Here is a 14,580-nt window from a genome sequence, read left to right as displayed (position 1 = left end):
GACCAACATTTAACGTGGCCAACGATATATAATGGAGCATGGAATTAAGCGCCCATAGTCCTACGTCCTAGTGTTGCACCCCAGAGAGAATCATGGATAGTAAGAATTGTGGATAATGACTACTAGTTATGTAATAGAAGAGCCTTGATGTCTTTACCAATTTAAGCTTTTGTTTGATAATTAGAAGCCCCCTCATCCCCGTCCAGATCTTCTGAGACAGCCGGCATAATGGTAAAGTTCTTTGAAGCTGACATGAACCAAAAGGGGACGACCAGAGCTGCCCAAACACCAAAAACAAGAATCGAATAATTCATGTTATTTGCATCAACAGGGAGATAGACTGGGAAAAACGAGACCACCACAATAAATAGTCCCCAGACAACTGTTATCACATTTATTACCACTCCAGCTCCTGGAAATATGTCGAGCGAGAAGCTCCGTGCTGGTAAGATGGATCTTTTCTGGTAAAGCAAGACTGCGATTGGTGCGACATAGGTCAGTTGGATGGATGCCACCACGCTGGAGGAGATGGCATTCCAAGTCGAATCTCCGGGAAGATATAGTAAACCCATCAAACAAGATGTAAAAAAGGCAAAGGCGAATGATCGTAATGGTATCCCAGACTTTTCGTCAACCACGGAAAAGTAATCAGAGTAGGGCACCCCTCTTTGTAAAGACATGGCCCAGATGAGACGGGACAAAGTGGTCATGATCTGAGTGCCACAGAAGATTCCCAGTATCACCAAAATGGTTGTGCCGACAGCCAAGCCGCCGCCAAACCCGATGGCATTGACGTACAGCTGGAGGTAAACCTGCCTCAGAGATGATCCAACCAGAGTATCGAGGTCGGCGAGGGAGTATAAAAGGAAGATGGCGAATCCAAAACAGAAAAGGATCGACATGGCAATGGAACCGATGAGCGCTCTCGGAATCGTCCACCTGGGTCTCTTTGTTTCTTGTGATAAATGGAGGACCGAGTCCATTGCAGTCATGGCGTAAGTCGTTTGGACCATGGACAGGATAAAGACGAAGCCGTCCATCTCCCAGCCAGTTTCGTTGACAAATGTTTTGAAGACAAAGTCGGCTGATTGGAAGGACCTGGATGAAGACCATACCCCGATTGTGACTACCAGGGACCCGATCAGCCAGGCGACAGAGGCCACATTAAATGCAGTATAATATCTTGGCCAGACATTGACTGGGATGTTCAAGAGACAGAGACCCCAGTACAAGAGCATTATCTGCCAGCGAGGCCACTCTTAGCCGGTGATGTTGGTAATCAAGGCCGTCACGGTTTGCGAGACCGATATATTGCAGGAGCCAAGGCTAGTCGCATACCCTAGGATATTGACCAAGCCGACGAAATAACTTAGACTGGCAGCCCACTTCTTGGGCGCCATTTGCGTGATCCAAAACTGTGCACCGCCTGAATGAGGCTAGACCGAAGCCAACTCGGCCAGAGAAAAGCTGGTGATCTGTTGAAAGAACCCGACGACCAGCGTCCCGTAGAGGAAGCCGACAGGACCGCCGACGTAAACAAAGGTGCCAATAGTGACGAGATAATTCGACCAAGAAGCCATGACGCTCATCTGATAGGCCAGTCAAGTCCACAAGTTGAAACGCCTGTGTAGATGGGTTGTGACCTCACCATGTTGTTGAGAAACGTGTTTCTCAAGTCCGATGTCGTCGCAAGTCTTTTCGTTTTTCGACGGTAAAATCCGACCGGTGCCGTCTTGGAAAGACGCCATTTTCGTAAAGGCTATAGGTAGCAGTTATGTTTGGACTACGGGATCCTGACTGCTGGAGACTCAGGTGACTAATGAATATGATGATAAAAAGCGAGGCACGACCAACCGTTCCACTGTTTTACTTGGCTCCTGTTAATGACCAGCCCAGCTTGTTGGACCGCGTGCCAAGGTCCTGTCAGTGTGAGCTTGCTTATCTTACCATCTAAATTATTTCCTATTTCGGCCAGAGTGCGCGCCTCCTGGTCATACTTTGAACTAGTTACGGATGTGGGGAAGGACCCCAACCATTGAGGTACACATAACCTCGGACTGCCAAGCCAGGATCAACGTCCGCAGATCTATCTGTCGACGTAATGTATATCGTATGTCTTGATAAGCATATTCACACGACTCATGGCCTGGCAGCCCAGTCCGACTTGCTTAGCGTTCTGGTTACAGAGCCTACAAAATCTGAGTGGACCCGGAGGGTCGCTCATGTATCCAATCATCTCAGTAGTGGGACAGATAATGTGCCCTTAACGCAGCACAGAGAGTGGCTGGATCATGTATACTGCGTGCATGAGCCGGCTATGGAGCCCAGGGCCCAAAATCGATCTGGGCAGTAGTATTCTAGAACCTACGCTGCAATCGCACTTTCACCTAAAGTGGCCAAGTCACTCTGAGTCTCAGTGTTGAGTTTTGATAGTTATACACGACCTGCAGTTTATTCAACATGGAACGGTGTCTGCGAGGTACGATAGAAAGCCCCGTCTTATCCAGAAATTTCGCAATTTCTTTGTCATCTGGCTTTCTTGATATTCCTTTGAAGGTTCTTTTTCTATCACTACCGCAATGGCGTCAAGTACCTCAATCACGTTACCAAACGGACGTACCTACGAACAGCCTACAGGCCTGTTCATAAACAATGAATATGTTTCGCCCTCGGGCGAGGAGTTTACAGTCTATGACCCAACGTAATAGCCCACTTACAAGTCTTTTCTGCGTTCTTGATATTGACATATCCTTGCAATTCGATAGGACTGAAGAGGAAATCATCCAGTTGAAAGGTGCATCCGTTGAAGATGTAGACAAGGCTGTTTCTGCAGCTCGTCGGGCCTTTGAGGGGCCATGGTCCAAGCTGGCTGCTGTCGAGCGTGGTGCTTTTCTGTTCAAGCTTGCTGAGCTCATTGACCGCGATCGCGAGCTTCTGGCAGCAATTGATGCTTTCGATAACGGCAAGGTGAGAGTTACTTCACCAGTGACGACGATCACGACCCGAGGTCTGACATTTGGCTGGTGCAGACCTACGCCGCAGCGTTGGCTGCCGATCTCGATGAATCCTACAACGTTTTCAAATATTATGGCGGCGCTGCGGACAAGATTACTGGGCGGACGATTGAAACCAGCCCGGAAAAATTGGCCTACGTTCTTCAAGAGCCTCTTGGTGCGTGCGGACAGATTATACCTTGGTAAGAAGAGCCCTAGCTCCCGAAGCTCCAGGCTGCCTTTGGGGGTTTTTGAGTTATGAGCTGACAATGAGCTCCACTAACTTCTATCAGGAACTTTCCATTCATGATGTTGGCATGGAAAGTGGCTCCTGCGCTTGCCTGTGGCAACGTTGTGGTTCTCAAGCCGGCTGAACAGACTCCCCTCTCTGCCTTGTATTTTGGTAAGCTTGTCGTCGAGGCCGGCATCCCCGCAGGTGTCGTCAATATCGTTACCGGCCTGGGCCGCGTCACTGGCAATGCTATTGCGAGCCACATGGACATTGACAAGGTTGCCTTTACCGGCAGCACCATGACCGGTCGCGCCGTCATGAAGGCAGCCGCCTGCAACTTGAAGAACATTACCTTGGAGTGCGGAGGAAAGAGTCCTGCCATTGTTTTTGATGACGCAGACATCGCAAAGGCCGTCAAGTGGACTCATGTTGGCATCATGGACAACAAGGGCGAGGTAGTCATCTAGCACGGCCTGGAGACATTTCATCTAGCTAACAATTATCACTACTACAGGTGTGCACGTCAACCTCACGAATTTACGTCCATGAGGCTGTCTATGAAAAGTTCTTGGCTCGGTTTGTCGAAGTCACCAGAGAAAACGACAAGCTCGGTGGCCAATTCGAGGAACAGACAGTTCAGGGACCTCAGATCTCCAAAGTCCAGTACGACAGAATCCTCTCATACATTGAGGAGGGTAAGAAGGAGGGTGCCGAGCTCGTGTATGGAGGCCGAAGCGACGCAAAAAAAGGCTACTTTTTACAGCCAACAATTTTTGCCAATGTCAGTACATCTTGAGAGGGCCAAACGGAATAAACTTTTAAGTGACATGAATTGATCGCTAACAGAACCTACAGGTTACGGAAACGATGAAAATCACACAAGAGGAGATTTTCGGGGCTGTAGTCGTGATTGCAAAGTTCAGCTCAACAGACGAGGTCATTGCCAAGGCCAACGATACATCATATGGCTTGGCCGCAGCACTCTTCACCACAAATATCACAAAGGCTCACATTGTTGCTCGCAAACTACAAGCCGGTATGGTTTGGATCAACTCGTCGGGTGATTCACACTTTGGCATCCCATTCGGAGGCTGCAAGTCCTCGGGCATTGGTCGCGAATTAGGTCAGTATGCGTTGGATGCGTATACGCAATCCAAGGCAGTCCATGTCAACTTGCAGTAATGAAATAAATGACAATCCCACCTACTTTAGTTCTCCAACAATGGGGGCTGCAACTCGGGAATTTCGTGGCATGGAAATAATGCAAAGAACCAAGCCAAAGTCGTAGACATATCAATAAATGAAATTGCCGACCATGCTATGAGGGACAAAAAGACAATTCCGATTGATGACAGTTGTATTTCCACATGCAATCAAATAAACAATGTATCGATCTACGATAGTTGAAAGAGATACAATGTGGTGGTGGGAATTATGCACCATCGTGCACTGTCACAAGGAAATGGATTCACTTGAGAACAGTTATAATAGGTCAGTACTCAGTTCAATATAGGCCTTTGAACAATGTTGCTAGCTCTCTGAATTGAAGTATGATGCCCGGACATGAAAAGGCTTGAGTATCCCAGGCTGAAATGCTTTAATTTTCCACCTCCAAGTATGAAGAATACGAGCTACATGTAGAGTCTATCATCGGCGATTTTTTCGTATCCCTTCAACAAGTCTATCAAATCCATCTCGCTTCTACGGTGAGGCACGTTGAGCGACCTGCAAGCATTAGTTAATGTCTAGAACCATGTAGATGAAGCGATATGTGTCCGGGGCACAAGCAACAGTGGATATGACAGCTACTTACAAAAAAGGCTTCGCCGCCATTCTCGGTTTCGAAAGTGACTTGATGTTTTCCACGTTAATATTGCAACCAATATCTTTACATAATTTCGAGCGGACCAAGGCCCAAGTATACTGTGGGAACTTACTTGTTGCGCCCTTGGGGAAGTAAATGATATCACCCTTGACAGCCTTGACTTTTTGGCCCGTCGAGTCAGAGACGATAAGATCGCCAGCAACGACGAGCTTGAACTCGTAATAGGTGTAAGTGGCGGTCATGGTTGCGCCCTTTTCGATGCGGTAAAAGCCACTGGTGATTGGCTTCTCCGAGTCATCCTGGGTGCTGTAGAATAGAGCGTAAGCAAATGGCTTTAGTGGAAAACACAATGCAAAAGTGAAGGACAAGAAAGGGTCGTCTCGGTTTACCTAGAGTGAATTGCACCAAGGAAAATGTTGGGGAAATTCTTATAGTTAGGAATGCTTGCCTCTTGGGCATTGGCTATGTGCTTCAGAGCCGGGGCCATTGTGGATAGTAATTGGAGGCGCACGCTAATTGATGAGCGAATTGTTGATATTTGAGATATATAGGTTCACAGATTGTGATAGGTGAAAAGACAATGATCCTCGAAGCAAGAAGACCATCTATATACCACCAGACGAAGCACCCATCACGCAAACGTGTGAGTGATATTTGGCTGTGGAGTTCTTGGCTAAAACATATTCACTATAACAAGTGGGACCGGTCTTTCGCCCGAAGAGGAAAATCTCGGGCATGACTCGGGGGAGACACACCATGTGCTTAGTCCTCGTTCAGCTTCACATCAACCAATCGCCCCATAAACGAGGCCCATGGATTACTTTGAGGGCTAGACCGGCCGGGGCATTGAAATCATTCTACAGCACTCGAGTACAGCTCCCATAGCAAGGAGGACAAGCCAAACCTCAATGCCTCTAGTCCATGCCTACAGGCAAGAGCTGGCGTGGAGTCATTACAAGCAAGATAGTAGTCCACATCATCTAGGGCGGTAGATATGGCGTAATTCGTCGAGGCAAGCTACGAAACTGGGATGTATGTGATATACAAACTTGATCCGCAATGTCTGTGGTCTATTATTCTTATGCAATACCTAGTATATAACCATTTTGTAACATAAGCTCCAGCCAGGTAACCTGGCTGCCAGATGCTCGTCGGGCCCACACCTCTTCGACAAGATTCAGCGCTGAGGAGAAGTTTGGAACACGTGTATACTGTGTTACCTGTCGAGCTATGCGGTGTATCAAGTTGCGTGACTCTATCTGATCTTCCTGTAATTCGGAGCCAGCAATGACCAGAAATGGCCCCACAGAGGTTAGCAGCGGATCACCGGGCGATAAACTCCCCAGCACGCCCACAATTGTCGAGATGGCCGATTTAATATTATTTGGCACAGTTTCATTGCTCATAGCCAACGACGTGGCCGCCATTGGAGGTCTGTCAGAGACGCAACGGGCTTGATATAACAATAAGAGAGCAGCAGCCCGGTACGCTTCGGCCAAGGCTATGAGAGGTTGGCCCTTCTCTAACGAGCATAGGGCTGTGGGCGGAGTCCATGCTTCAAGCTTTGACTGCAGCGTCTCGGCATATGTAGCATCCCCAGCGTACCCTTGAGAAACTCGCCGGTAGTAACGTCCAGCCTCCCACATCAGAGGCAAGACACCGGCGGCAAGACCTGTGACGGGGTGAACCGTATTCGCGAGGCATCGGTCGACTATGCAGTGCAAGTATGACAGCTGAAATTCATGTTGCCGCTGGTGTTGCTCGTCCGGCTCCCATGGTTCAATGTGAGACTCCACGCTGACCCAATAGAGATAAAGACCAAGGACATAATGTGATACAGGGTCTTGCTTTACTCCCGACTCCAGCAAGAGTGGTACAATTTGGTTTGCTCCGATGAGAAACTCCTGGCTGGTGAGATCTTTGGTCAGCCAGTCCGAGGTGATGCCCAGGATGAGCGAAGACAGCAAGATTGTCGGTAAGAGCTGTGCCCGTGAGCACGCGGACTCGCCGATAAAGGCACGCTCGATCTCGAGGCGTAAGCTCGCGAGGGCACGTGCACGCTCCTCGAGGACTTCGGCCAAATGGGCATCAGTGAAATAGCTTGAATGGGCTTGACTAATGCATTGGATGCTGTGGCGAAGAGCACAGGAGCGGCGCAGGTAAGGAGAGAGGCTGTAGGAGAGCGGGTTGCGAGACTGCGGGACGATACCCATGATTGTGCAGGTATGCTCAAACCAGTGCCGGACCAGTTCATTTTCGAGCACCCGCGCCGAGTGAGGAGGGACACTGTGGATATTGACATTCTTGGTGGCTGCCTGGTGCTTCCTAAGGAGCTGTGTGGCCGGCATGCTGAGCCGCTGGACTCGCTTATGCGATGTGTATATCCATGGCCGCTCGATTTGCCAGACATCAGGCTTGAAATTACCGGTGCACACAAGACCGCGGCTCTTGCAGCGCTGACACTGCGGTTGGCCCTCGTCGCATTTGATACGGCGTCGCTTGCAGGATTCACAGCCAGAGCGGCTTTTAATTTGACGGGGACGTAGCTGTGGCGGCCGGCTCAAGGTTGGGGGCTGTGGTGCTGCCGATGACCGGGAGCTGTGCCCAGAGTCATTCCCGGTAGTTTGGTGATCAAACTTGACCACCCTGAATGCAGAGCCTTGATGGCGCCTGTTGCTTGTCTCCGCCTTCACCGACGGCTTGAGCCCATTTCTGCTGGCCATGATTTGCTTGTTGTTCTGCTGTCAACACTGCAATCTCGTCCGACTACAGACACGGCCGACCAGACGTGTTATCACGTGTAGTCACGGCGCCATGGGGGGATGCATGCTGGAGCTGGTGAGTCAACCCCGCGGGATATGGAGAAGCGACATGTGGATGGGAGCCGTTAGTTTGGAACGTGAATAGGTGCAATCTAGATAAGAGTCCCTCTAGTCTTCAGGGAAGGCTTGAGAGTGCTACTGAGTCTGGGTCGTCTGTGTATTGGTCAGTCGAGCCAACACACTCGGCCATGAGCTGAGCCTGTCGCCGGGAGTGGAGGCCCCACCCCCACCCCTCCGACTTGCCGACGACATGGTCTTGCGACTCTTGCCTAGGCGATGCAAATATGGTGAGCCTGGTGATGATTATGCTAACATATGTAGTAATACAATTTATTAGTCATTGAACCTAAGGCATGAGCGCACCTCTGATATAGAACTTCACGTACGTATCTCTTGCATACGTCGCGTGATAGCTGCTCCGCACCCCTGTTGGTCAAGGACGGCCCTAATTCGTCACATCGATAGCAGCCGTTGGGTAATCCCAGCAGGCCTATAGCCTGCTATGGCGCATCGCACTTTGGACGTAATAGGAAAAAAGATATAGTGCATCTTTCTCAGGCCTTGGATTAACATCAAGTTTACCGTGTTAATAAATAGTCAATCGTCAGGATACGACTCACGATAACGGTCAATGATTCTTATTGGGACGAGAATTGCTCTCTCTCGCTCTGTCGCACCAAGAACCAAACAAAGTCGGCATTATGGGTTATGTGCGCACTCCCGAGGAAGTCGAAGCATACGACTTGTTCTACCGCAATGTCACCGCTCTGAACCACGCAGTTGGTACTACCTTTATAACCGATCACGACTTTGCACGCGAGGTTATTCCACCTTGTTTTGAGGTCCCTCGGCCAGCCACTGGAACAATGTACGTGTGCACAAACTGCGAGGAGATCGACGACCAGCGCACGGGCGAGGACGAGGAGGCAGGCGTCGTCTCGCTCGATGTCCTCTACCAGGGCAAGCCCGGCAGCTATACGCTATCGGTCTTTGTCAACCGTGACCAATCTCTCGCCACTGGCCGCGAGGTGTGGTCAATGCCAAAGAAGCTGGGCGAAGTCCACCTCATGGGAAACGGCCGCAAGACATGTGTCCTTGCCCACCGCAAGGGCGCCGAGATGCGTCTGAATACGCTTCTCCAGGCACCAGAATTCAACACGGAGCCAAAGACCATCAAGTCCGTATTTTATGAGATCAAGGCTGTAATGCGGCCATCGGGCGGGTTCAGCTGTAAACCTACTCTGATCGAGTTCGAATGTACCCAAAGCATTTTTACGTCTCAGGATGGAGAGTTGGAGCACACCAAGCTGTCATTAAAGGGAACAGACGATGACCCGCTGCACACCATCCCAGTCAAGGAAATTACTTCAGCCTGGGCATCGGGGTGTTCAATGGCCACCAAGGTGCTGAGGGAAATCGAACTTGATGACTCGGTAGACTACAGACCTTATGTCTATGGCCGATTCTACGATGACTGGCCACGCGCGGCTGCAAAGGCAAAGGCTGAGGATGCTGCCGGACAATAGCCATACCTTCATGTGCTACGGCCTACTTGTATCATATAGAGCTAGTCATGAAGCCGATATTTGACCTTCGAATCTAAAGTCTTGAAATTGCTCGTTCGTTTTCCGATTAGATATATGTCTCCTGAAATATTCACAATACAGTACAATTCTCACTGTAATCAAATTTTTGAGTCTTGTACCGCTCTATCTTGAACATGATGAAGAAAACCTAGGCTTTGGAAAGATTCCGTATACAGTATGAATATCACGAAATTTTGTAACTTTTGTCAATCGATGGGGTCAGGCCTACACTGATATGATACACTGTACACGTCTACTCTCTACGACATTCTTGAGATCAATTGCTTGTACATGAATCACTATTTGCCCCTTTGGTGACTTGCGTACTGCTTCGTGTCACATTAAATTCATTTCGAAACAATTCCTCAATATAACAAGACTGTACCTAGAGTGAGGTGAATTCTCTAGCTGCAGAGACTTTGTGCTCAATCTGGGTAGTTTTGTCGAAATCAGCTCCAATCTGAAAGGCCCGCAGATCATCGTAATGACGACCAATCAGATAGGGAAGGTAGGCATTGCCAATTCCCAGAGGCTTTTCTTCCAGAACAAAATAATCCGCCACTCCGCTGACATACTTGAATTTGTCGATTGACTTGATGGGGATGTCATGGAGCGGGTCGCTCGTCGTGCCGCGCAGTATGAGGGTACCCTTTCCTTCGGCTCGGACCGTGTTATGATCGGTGATGTTGAGCTTGAGAAGTCTGGGCTCATCGTGCAAACCTATACCAGTAGACGAAGGGTAGGCCTTGATTTCGTAGCCAATGGACTCTTCGACATTGGGTGGCAGGTCCTCGTCAAACGTGGCCCTCATCTCCACCAGGCGCACGCCATTGCGCTCGCCAAAGCCAGAGCGACGGTGACCGCTGCGGAACAGCTTGGTCACGCCCGTCTTCTTGATCTCTCCCCAGATCTCTCGGCCCCAGGTCACGGGCGTGTCTCCCGAGACGATGAGGGTCAGGATGTACTTGCCCTCGACGCCATCGTGCACTGCCTGCAGCGAGACCATGGTGCACTCGAACTCGCCGCAGAGCTTGCTCTCCCACGTCGACAGAGACACTGTACCCACAGGCCTGATGGCCGGTTCTAGCCCTGGGGGTAGAACGCTCTTGACGAATTCGGGGGTTGTCTCGAAATCAACAGCAATGACCTCTTGCGAGAACCCAGGCCGATGTGAGAAGGCCTGAAAGGCCTTGACCTGCTCTTCAGTCGCGACGAAAGGCATAGCTGGCTAAAGTTGGGGAACTTGTTGAGAATTTACAGGTAGAATAAAATGATAGATATGTGATTTGGATAATGAGACGATGAGACGATGATTCTACTCGCCAAGCTAAAATGCCAGAGGCGAATGTCCCCATACTATTCCAGCAGGGCTGCTTCGCTTTCTTGATATATGCGTATACTGAGCAGCTGACTCATCCAGCAGTTGATCATTTCAAGTCCCTACCTTGATGCCAGAAGAGTTCAAGAGACTGCCTATTGCAGCAATAGTGCGGACTCTGGGTGCATGTTCGGCGACTTGTACGTGGTTTCCTCCTCTTTCCCCTATACCCTAAAGCCATCTGAAAGTCCGTTGCCCACTGTTTCTGTCGGTATGGATTATACTAACCCTCATTGCAACTTTGCATCTTGGCTTCTTTCAATATAGTCCATATCGTTTGCGTAACGAAGATCATTTGAGTAAAGGGATCCACAGACTGATCTAGAACAGCTCGCCACAGTCGCACCTTGTCCATTTACGGCCAGTTCTCAAATTGCGCTATACAACGAACACGACATACAACAGCCGAGTGATACATACGCACCTGTGGGGATCTTTCTCCATCGAACTTTTGTACTTGGGATTGATCTAACCATACACTGACTTGAGACACCAATTAAATTGGGCGGCACGACTAGTTCATCGACTGTTATCGAAGAAATTGTTTGATCTTATCAGCTTGAAAAGAGACTACCAGGGTCAATTTGTGATCAGTCTCCACTCAACGATCACTTGCGTTATGTGCCACTAATACCTGTGATGGGGGAATGTGATTGGTGCGCACTTTCGCCCAAAATGGCATTCATAGGCGGTGACTTGCCAGCCTATACTAGCCAGAGTGACAGTACGTACCCCATGCCTTATGCAAGCAGCAGCTCGGCTTACTCAGTACCTTGTTCAATACATTCCCTAAGGTTTCTGATGGTTTCTGTTGGGCCAGAACGAGTTTTGTTTCTGGTGCTTATCGCCTTCTGCAAGATACTCGAGTAACGATACATGAACTTTCTGTTGTAAAATGCTGGTCTAGATATCCCGATAGCCCTCCGCTACTGTACTTGCTGGAGTAATTTTTTTGCCTTGGCTTATTGTGTCCGACTATTAGAGCATCATTTTCTTCAATTACAACCCCGCAATATTTTCTTGTTGCCTCTCATCAGCGACTATCAGATTGTGCTACATCCTTTCAGAAGAGACATGGATCGATTCTACGACTGGAATGTTTTCCCGTGGTGTTTAGAGCATGGCCAAAGCCCTAAATGGGTAATGGCTACCACCGCAACATCAATCTTATTGTTATTGATCGGCCTCCGCTTTGCTTTCCGCTGCATGACGCCGTCACCCCTCGACGCAAAGCCCACGGCTGATACATCGGGCCAGACACCGCTGGACAAAATAGAACCGCTTATCAACTTCTCATGGTCAGCACAAGAGCCATTACGGCTTCGGACTTTCAAGCCAAAATATCACATAACCATGGGTAGGCCATTGGTGCCCCTTTCCTGAGCATTGATACCGATGTACAAGTTACTGACATGAGCTCGGCTCTTTGTGTAGGCATTGAGCAAATGAAGCTATCGGACTGGATTCAGATTGATAAACATTACAAGAACCGCATCGATTTGCGTTGCCAGCTTTTGCAATCCAACCGCGACCAAGTTCTTCGTGCGCTGCCAAGCGCACATGGCACAATCAGCAAACTGTACGCTTTCATGGTGAACGCCTATTTGCCTACACGTTACAGTGATGTATTCAAAATTATCCCGGAATCTAGATCACAGGCGTCACACCTCCTGAATCTCGTCACCAAGGATAAGATCCCGCTGCATCCGACGGCAACCTCTTCGTCCATGCTGGAAGCCATTGGTCGACAAGTAGAAGAGGACTTCCTCATTCTGCAGCACGATGCAGAAAGCGACGAGTTCCAACTAACGGCATTTGTGGCCTGTTTTCCCAACGGTTTTGACTGGGCGCAGAAATTTGGCAAAAACATGTCACAGATTCACGTGCCTGTCCCTGACTACGACGTCAAACTCAAGAAAAGCATGAACAGATTCTTGCAGCGCATGGCCCCTGGACAGTTTGTGAAGAGACACAATGTAAGGAGGTTCTCTAGATGTATTCCCCGACGAGAAATATATGGGCCTAACATGTAGCAGTGGTCTATTTCGACCAGCGGAAACCTCTTTTCCGTGGCAAACGTGCATTTATACGCAGGAGACAAGGTAGAGGCGGAAGAAGTCGACTTTGAAAAGGTACAATGCACTATATCATGTGTTCCACGATTTTCTTTTCTCCCTTATTCCTACTGTTACGGGATAGATCACTTTGACAAGAGAGTTTCACTAAATCCAGAGTTTCTTCTCTAGGCCTGCCTGCGCTGCGAGAGACAAGTACTCCATCGCCTTCAAGACTCTGACGATGTGATTTTGACAATTCGTACTTACATGTATCCTCTGCGAGAGATCAAGGCAGAGGGCAGCGGACCTGCCCTGGCAGATGCAATCGATGGGTTGCAGACTGGTAGCTCGCCCAACATGTACTTTTACAAGAGGGCACCAAACTGGAGCGATGCTGTCAAGAGGTTCTTGAGGGACGAAGTGGTAGAAACACCGTAAGGGGAAAGGGGCCCTAAGTTTCGGACATGATCCATAAGTGCGCTTACTAGCCAAGATTCTGGTATACTGTGTGGCTATAAACCTGATGCGGCTAGTATTCAAAATAAATAGATGAACAAAAAATGGTCTACATATACGAAATTAATGCGTCAATAGTCAGACTTGATCACTATTCCCGTTGTATCACCCAAAGGGTCCGATACAACATAGTCACGGCTGCGGCGCATCATCGGTACTTAGATTGTGGTGTAAAATCGAACCGTCCTTGCAATGTACTTGCTCTTTATTTGTGATACATGGCTTACTGTATAACGAATCAGAAACATAAAGATCTGAGCAACTGCCCCGATAGTCCATCCAACACGGCGTCGGAAAGATAACGACGCATTTGCAATTCTGGCCAGTTTGAACCGATGCATATCATCTTGAACGAGTGATACGACTACCACTTCACAATAGAATGCTTGATTGAAGAATATCTACATCTCTCGAGGAAAAGAGGGAGACAGGCTTGACGAGATTCTTGCAGGCAATGTAATAGTGCTCATCTGCGATATATTTCAATCATCTTATTCAATGACTCCTGAAGTGTCACACCCCTTGTTGATTAGCGTCAAACGGGAGCGTATTGATCTCTAGTAAGCCTTCTGCGCTTGACTCCATGTATGTTTTCTGTCTCTACGGATGTGGAGACTTTGGGGACTCCTTCATTAGTAGAGGAGACTTCTTCATCAGAGGAGGAGACTTCTTCATCAGGGAGGGAGACTTCTTCATCAGAGGAGGAGATTTCATCATCAGAGGAGACTTCTTCATTAGAGGAGGAGTCCATAGTATGAGGGTCGTGATTTCGCAGAATGTTCATGGCCTTACGATGTCCTTTCAAGGTAGCCAGTTGCAAAGGTGTCATGCCTGCCATAGACTTTGCATCTGCATCAGCGCCGCGATCAAGAAGTAACTTGACAATCGCCATAGATCCACTTTCAGCAGCATCATGCAAAACTGTTTTTCCATCAAGAGCCTTTGCATTAACATCGGCGCCGCGATCAATCAGTAATATGATAGTCTCCGTGTGCCCATACCGCGCTGCCTTATGTAGTGGTGTTTCCGCAAGATCACCAAGTGCATTGACATTGGCGCCCCGGTCTAGAAGCAGCCTGACGATTGCCATATTCCTATATGGCGATATCGACCAGTGCAGCGGTGTTTCCTTCTGATTCCCAGTTGCATTAATATCGGCACCGCGATCAAG

The 14,580-nt window shown here is 48.9% G+C and overlaps 8 protein-coding genes across 8 annotated transcripts in view; 3 read left to right on the top strand and 5 right to left on the bottom strand.

The window, feature by feature from the left end:
* Positions 1-161: 161 nt before the first annotated feature.
* PFICI_02279 (uncharacterized protein) lies at positions 162-1,238 on the bottom strand (the record flags this gene model as incomplete). The annotated part of the gene is made up of 1 exon (XM_007830860.1): positions 162-1,238. The coding sequence occupies one exon, from the start codon at positions 1,236-1,238 to the stop codon at positions 162-164; it is 1,077 nt and encodes a 358-aa protein (XP_007829051.1).
* Positions 1,239-2,579: 1,341 nt separating this feature from the next.
* Positions 2,580-4,407, top strand: PFICI_02278 (Aldehyde dehydrogenase; the record flags this gene model as incomplete). The annotated part of the gene is made up of 6 exons (XM_007830859.1): positions 2,580-2,701; positions 2,766-2,967; positions 3,030-3,196; positions 3,287-3,680; positions 3,740-4,006; positions 4,081-4,407. 6 exons carry the CDS (start codon positions 2,580-2,582, stop codon positions 4,405-4,407), a joined length of 1,479 nt encoding a protein of 492 aa, XP_007829050.1.
* A 519-nt stretch (positions 4,408-4,926) lies between these two features.
* Positions 4,927-5,537, bottom strand: PFICI_02277 (uncharacterized protein; the record flags this gene model as incomplete). The annotated part of the gene is made up of 4 exons (XM_007830858.1): positions 4,927-4,950; positions 5,039-5,076; positions 5,163-5,356; positions 5,440-5,537. 4 exons carry the CDS (start codon positions 5,535-5,537, stop codon positions 4,927-4,929), a joined length of 354 nt encoding a protein of 117 aa, XP_007829049.1.
* Positions 5,538-6,129: 592 nt separating this feature from the next.
* PFICI_02276 (uncharacterized protein) lies at positions 6,130-7,773 on the bottom strand (the record flags this gene model as incomplete). The annotated part of the gene is made up of 1 exon (XM_007830857.1): positions 6,130-7,773. The coding sequence occupies one exon, from the start codon at positions 7,771-7,773 to the stop codon at positions 6,130-6,132; it is 1,644 nt and encodes a 547-aa protein (XP_007829048.1).
* An 800-nt stretch (positions 7,774-8,573) lies between these two features.
* PFICI_02275 (uncharacterized protein) lies at positions 8,574-9,398 on the top strand (the record flags this gene model as incomplete). The annotated part of the gene is made up of 1 exon (XM_007830856.1): positions 8,574-9,398. The coding sequence occupies one exon, from the start codon at positions 8,574-8,576 to the stop codon at positions 9,396-9,398; it is 825 nt and encodes a 274-aa protein (XP_007829047.1).
* A 445-nt stretch (positions 9,399-9,843) lies between these two features.
* Positions 9,844-10,680, bottom strand: PFICI_02274 (uncharacterized protein; the record flags this gene model as incomplete). Its single annotated transcript, XM_007830855.1, has 1 exon — positions 9,844-10,680. The coding sequence occupies one exon, from the start codon at positions 10,678-10,680 to the stop codon at positions 9,844-9,846; it is 837 nt and encodes a 278-aa protein (XP_007829046.1).
* Positions 10,681-11,910: 1,230 nt separating this feature from the next.
* On the top strand, positions 11,911-13,331 carry PFICI_02273 (uncharacterized protein; the record flags this gene model as incomplete). Its single annotated transcript, XM_007830854.1, has 4 exons — positions 11,911-12,193; positions 12,271-12,812; positions 12,873-12,968; positions 13,083-13,331. The coding sequence occupies 4 exons, from the start codon at positions 11,911-11,913 to the stop codon at positions 13,329-13,331; spliced, it is 1,170 nt and encodes a 389-aa protein (XP_007829045.1).
* Positions 13,332-13,944: 613 nt separating this feature from the next.
* The window catches only part of PFICI_02272 (uncharacterized protein), a gene marked incomplete at both ends in the record, with an annotated part of 3,538 nt that continues 2,902 nt past the window's right edge, over positions 13,945-14,580 (bottom strand). Inside the window, one exon of the mRNA XM_007830853.1 lies at positions 13,945-14,503. Within this exon, the coding sequence (XP_007829044.1) occupies positions 13,945-14,503 (559 nt within the window). The remainder of the gene's footprint in view (positions 14,504-14,580) is intronic.

Source organism: Pestalotiopsis fici (assembly GCF_000516985.1).
Source record: "Pestalotiopsis fici W106-1 unplaced genomic scaffold PFICI_Scf_2, whole genome shotgun sequence".
NCBI lineage: Eukaryota > Fungi > Ascomycota > Sordariomycetes > Amphisphaeriales > Sporocadaceae > Pestalotiopsis > Pestalotiopsis fici.
Note: the sequence above shows the minus strand (reverse complement) of the source record. Positions and strands in the feature narration are given on the sequence as shown.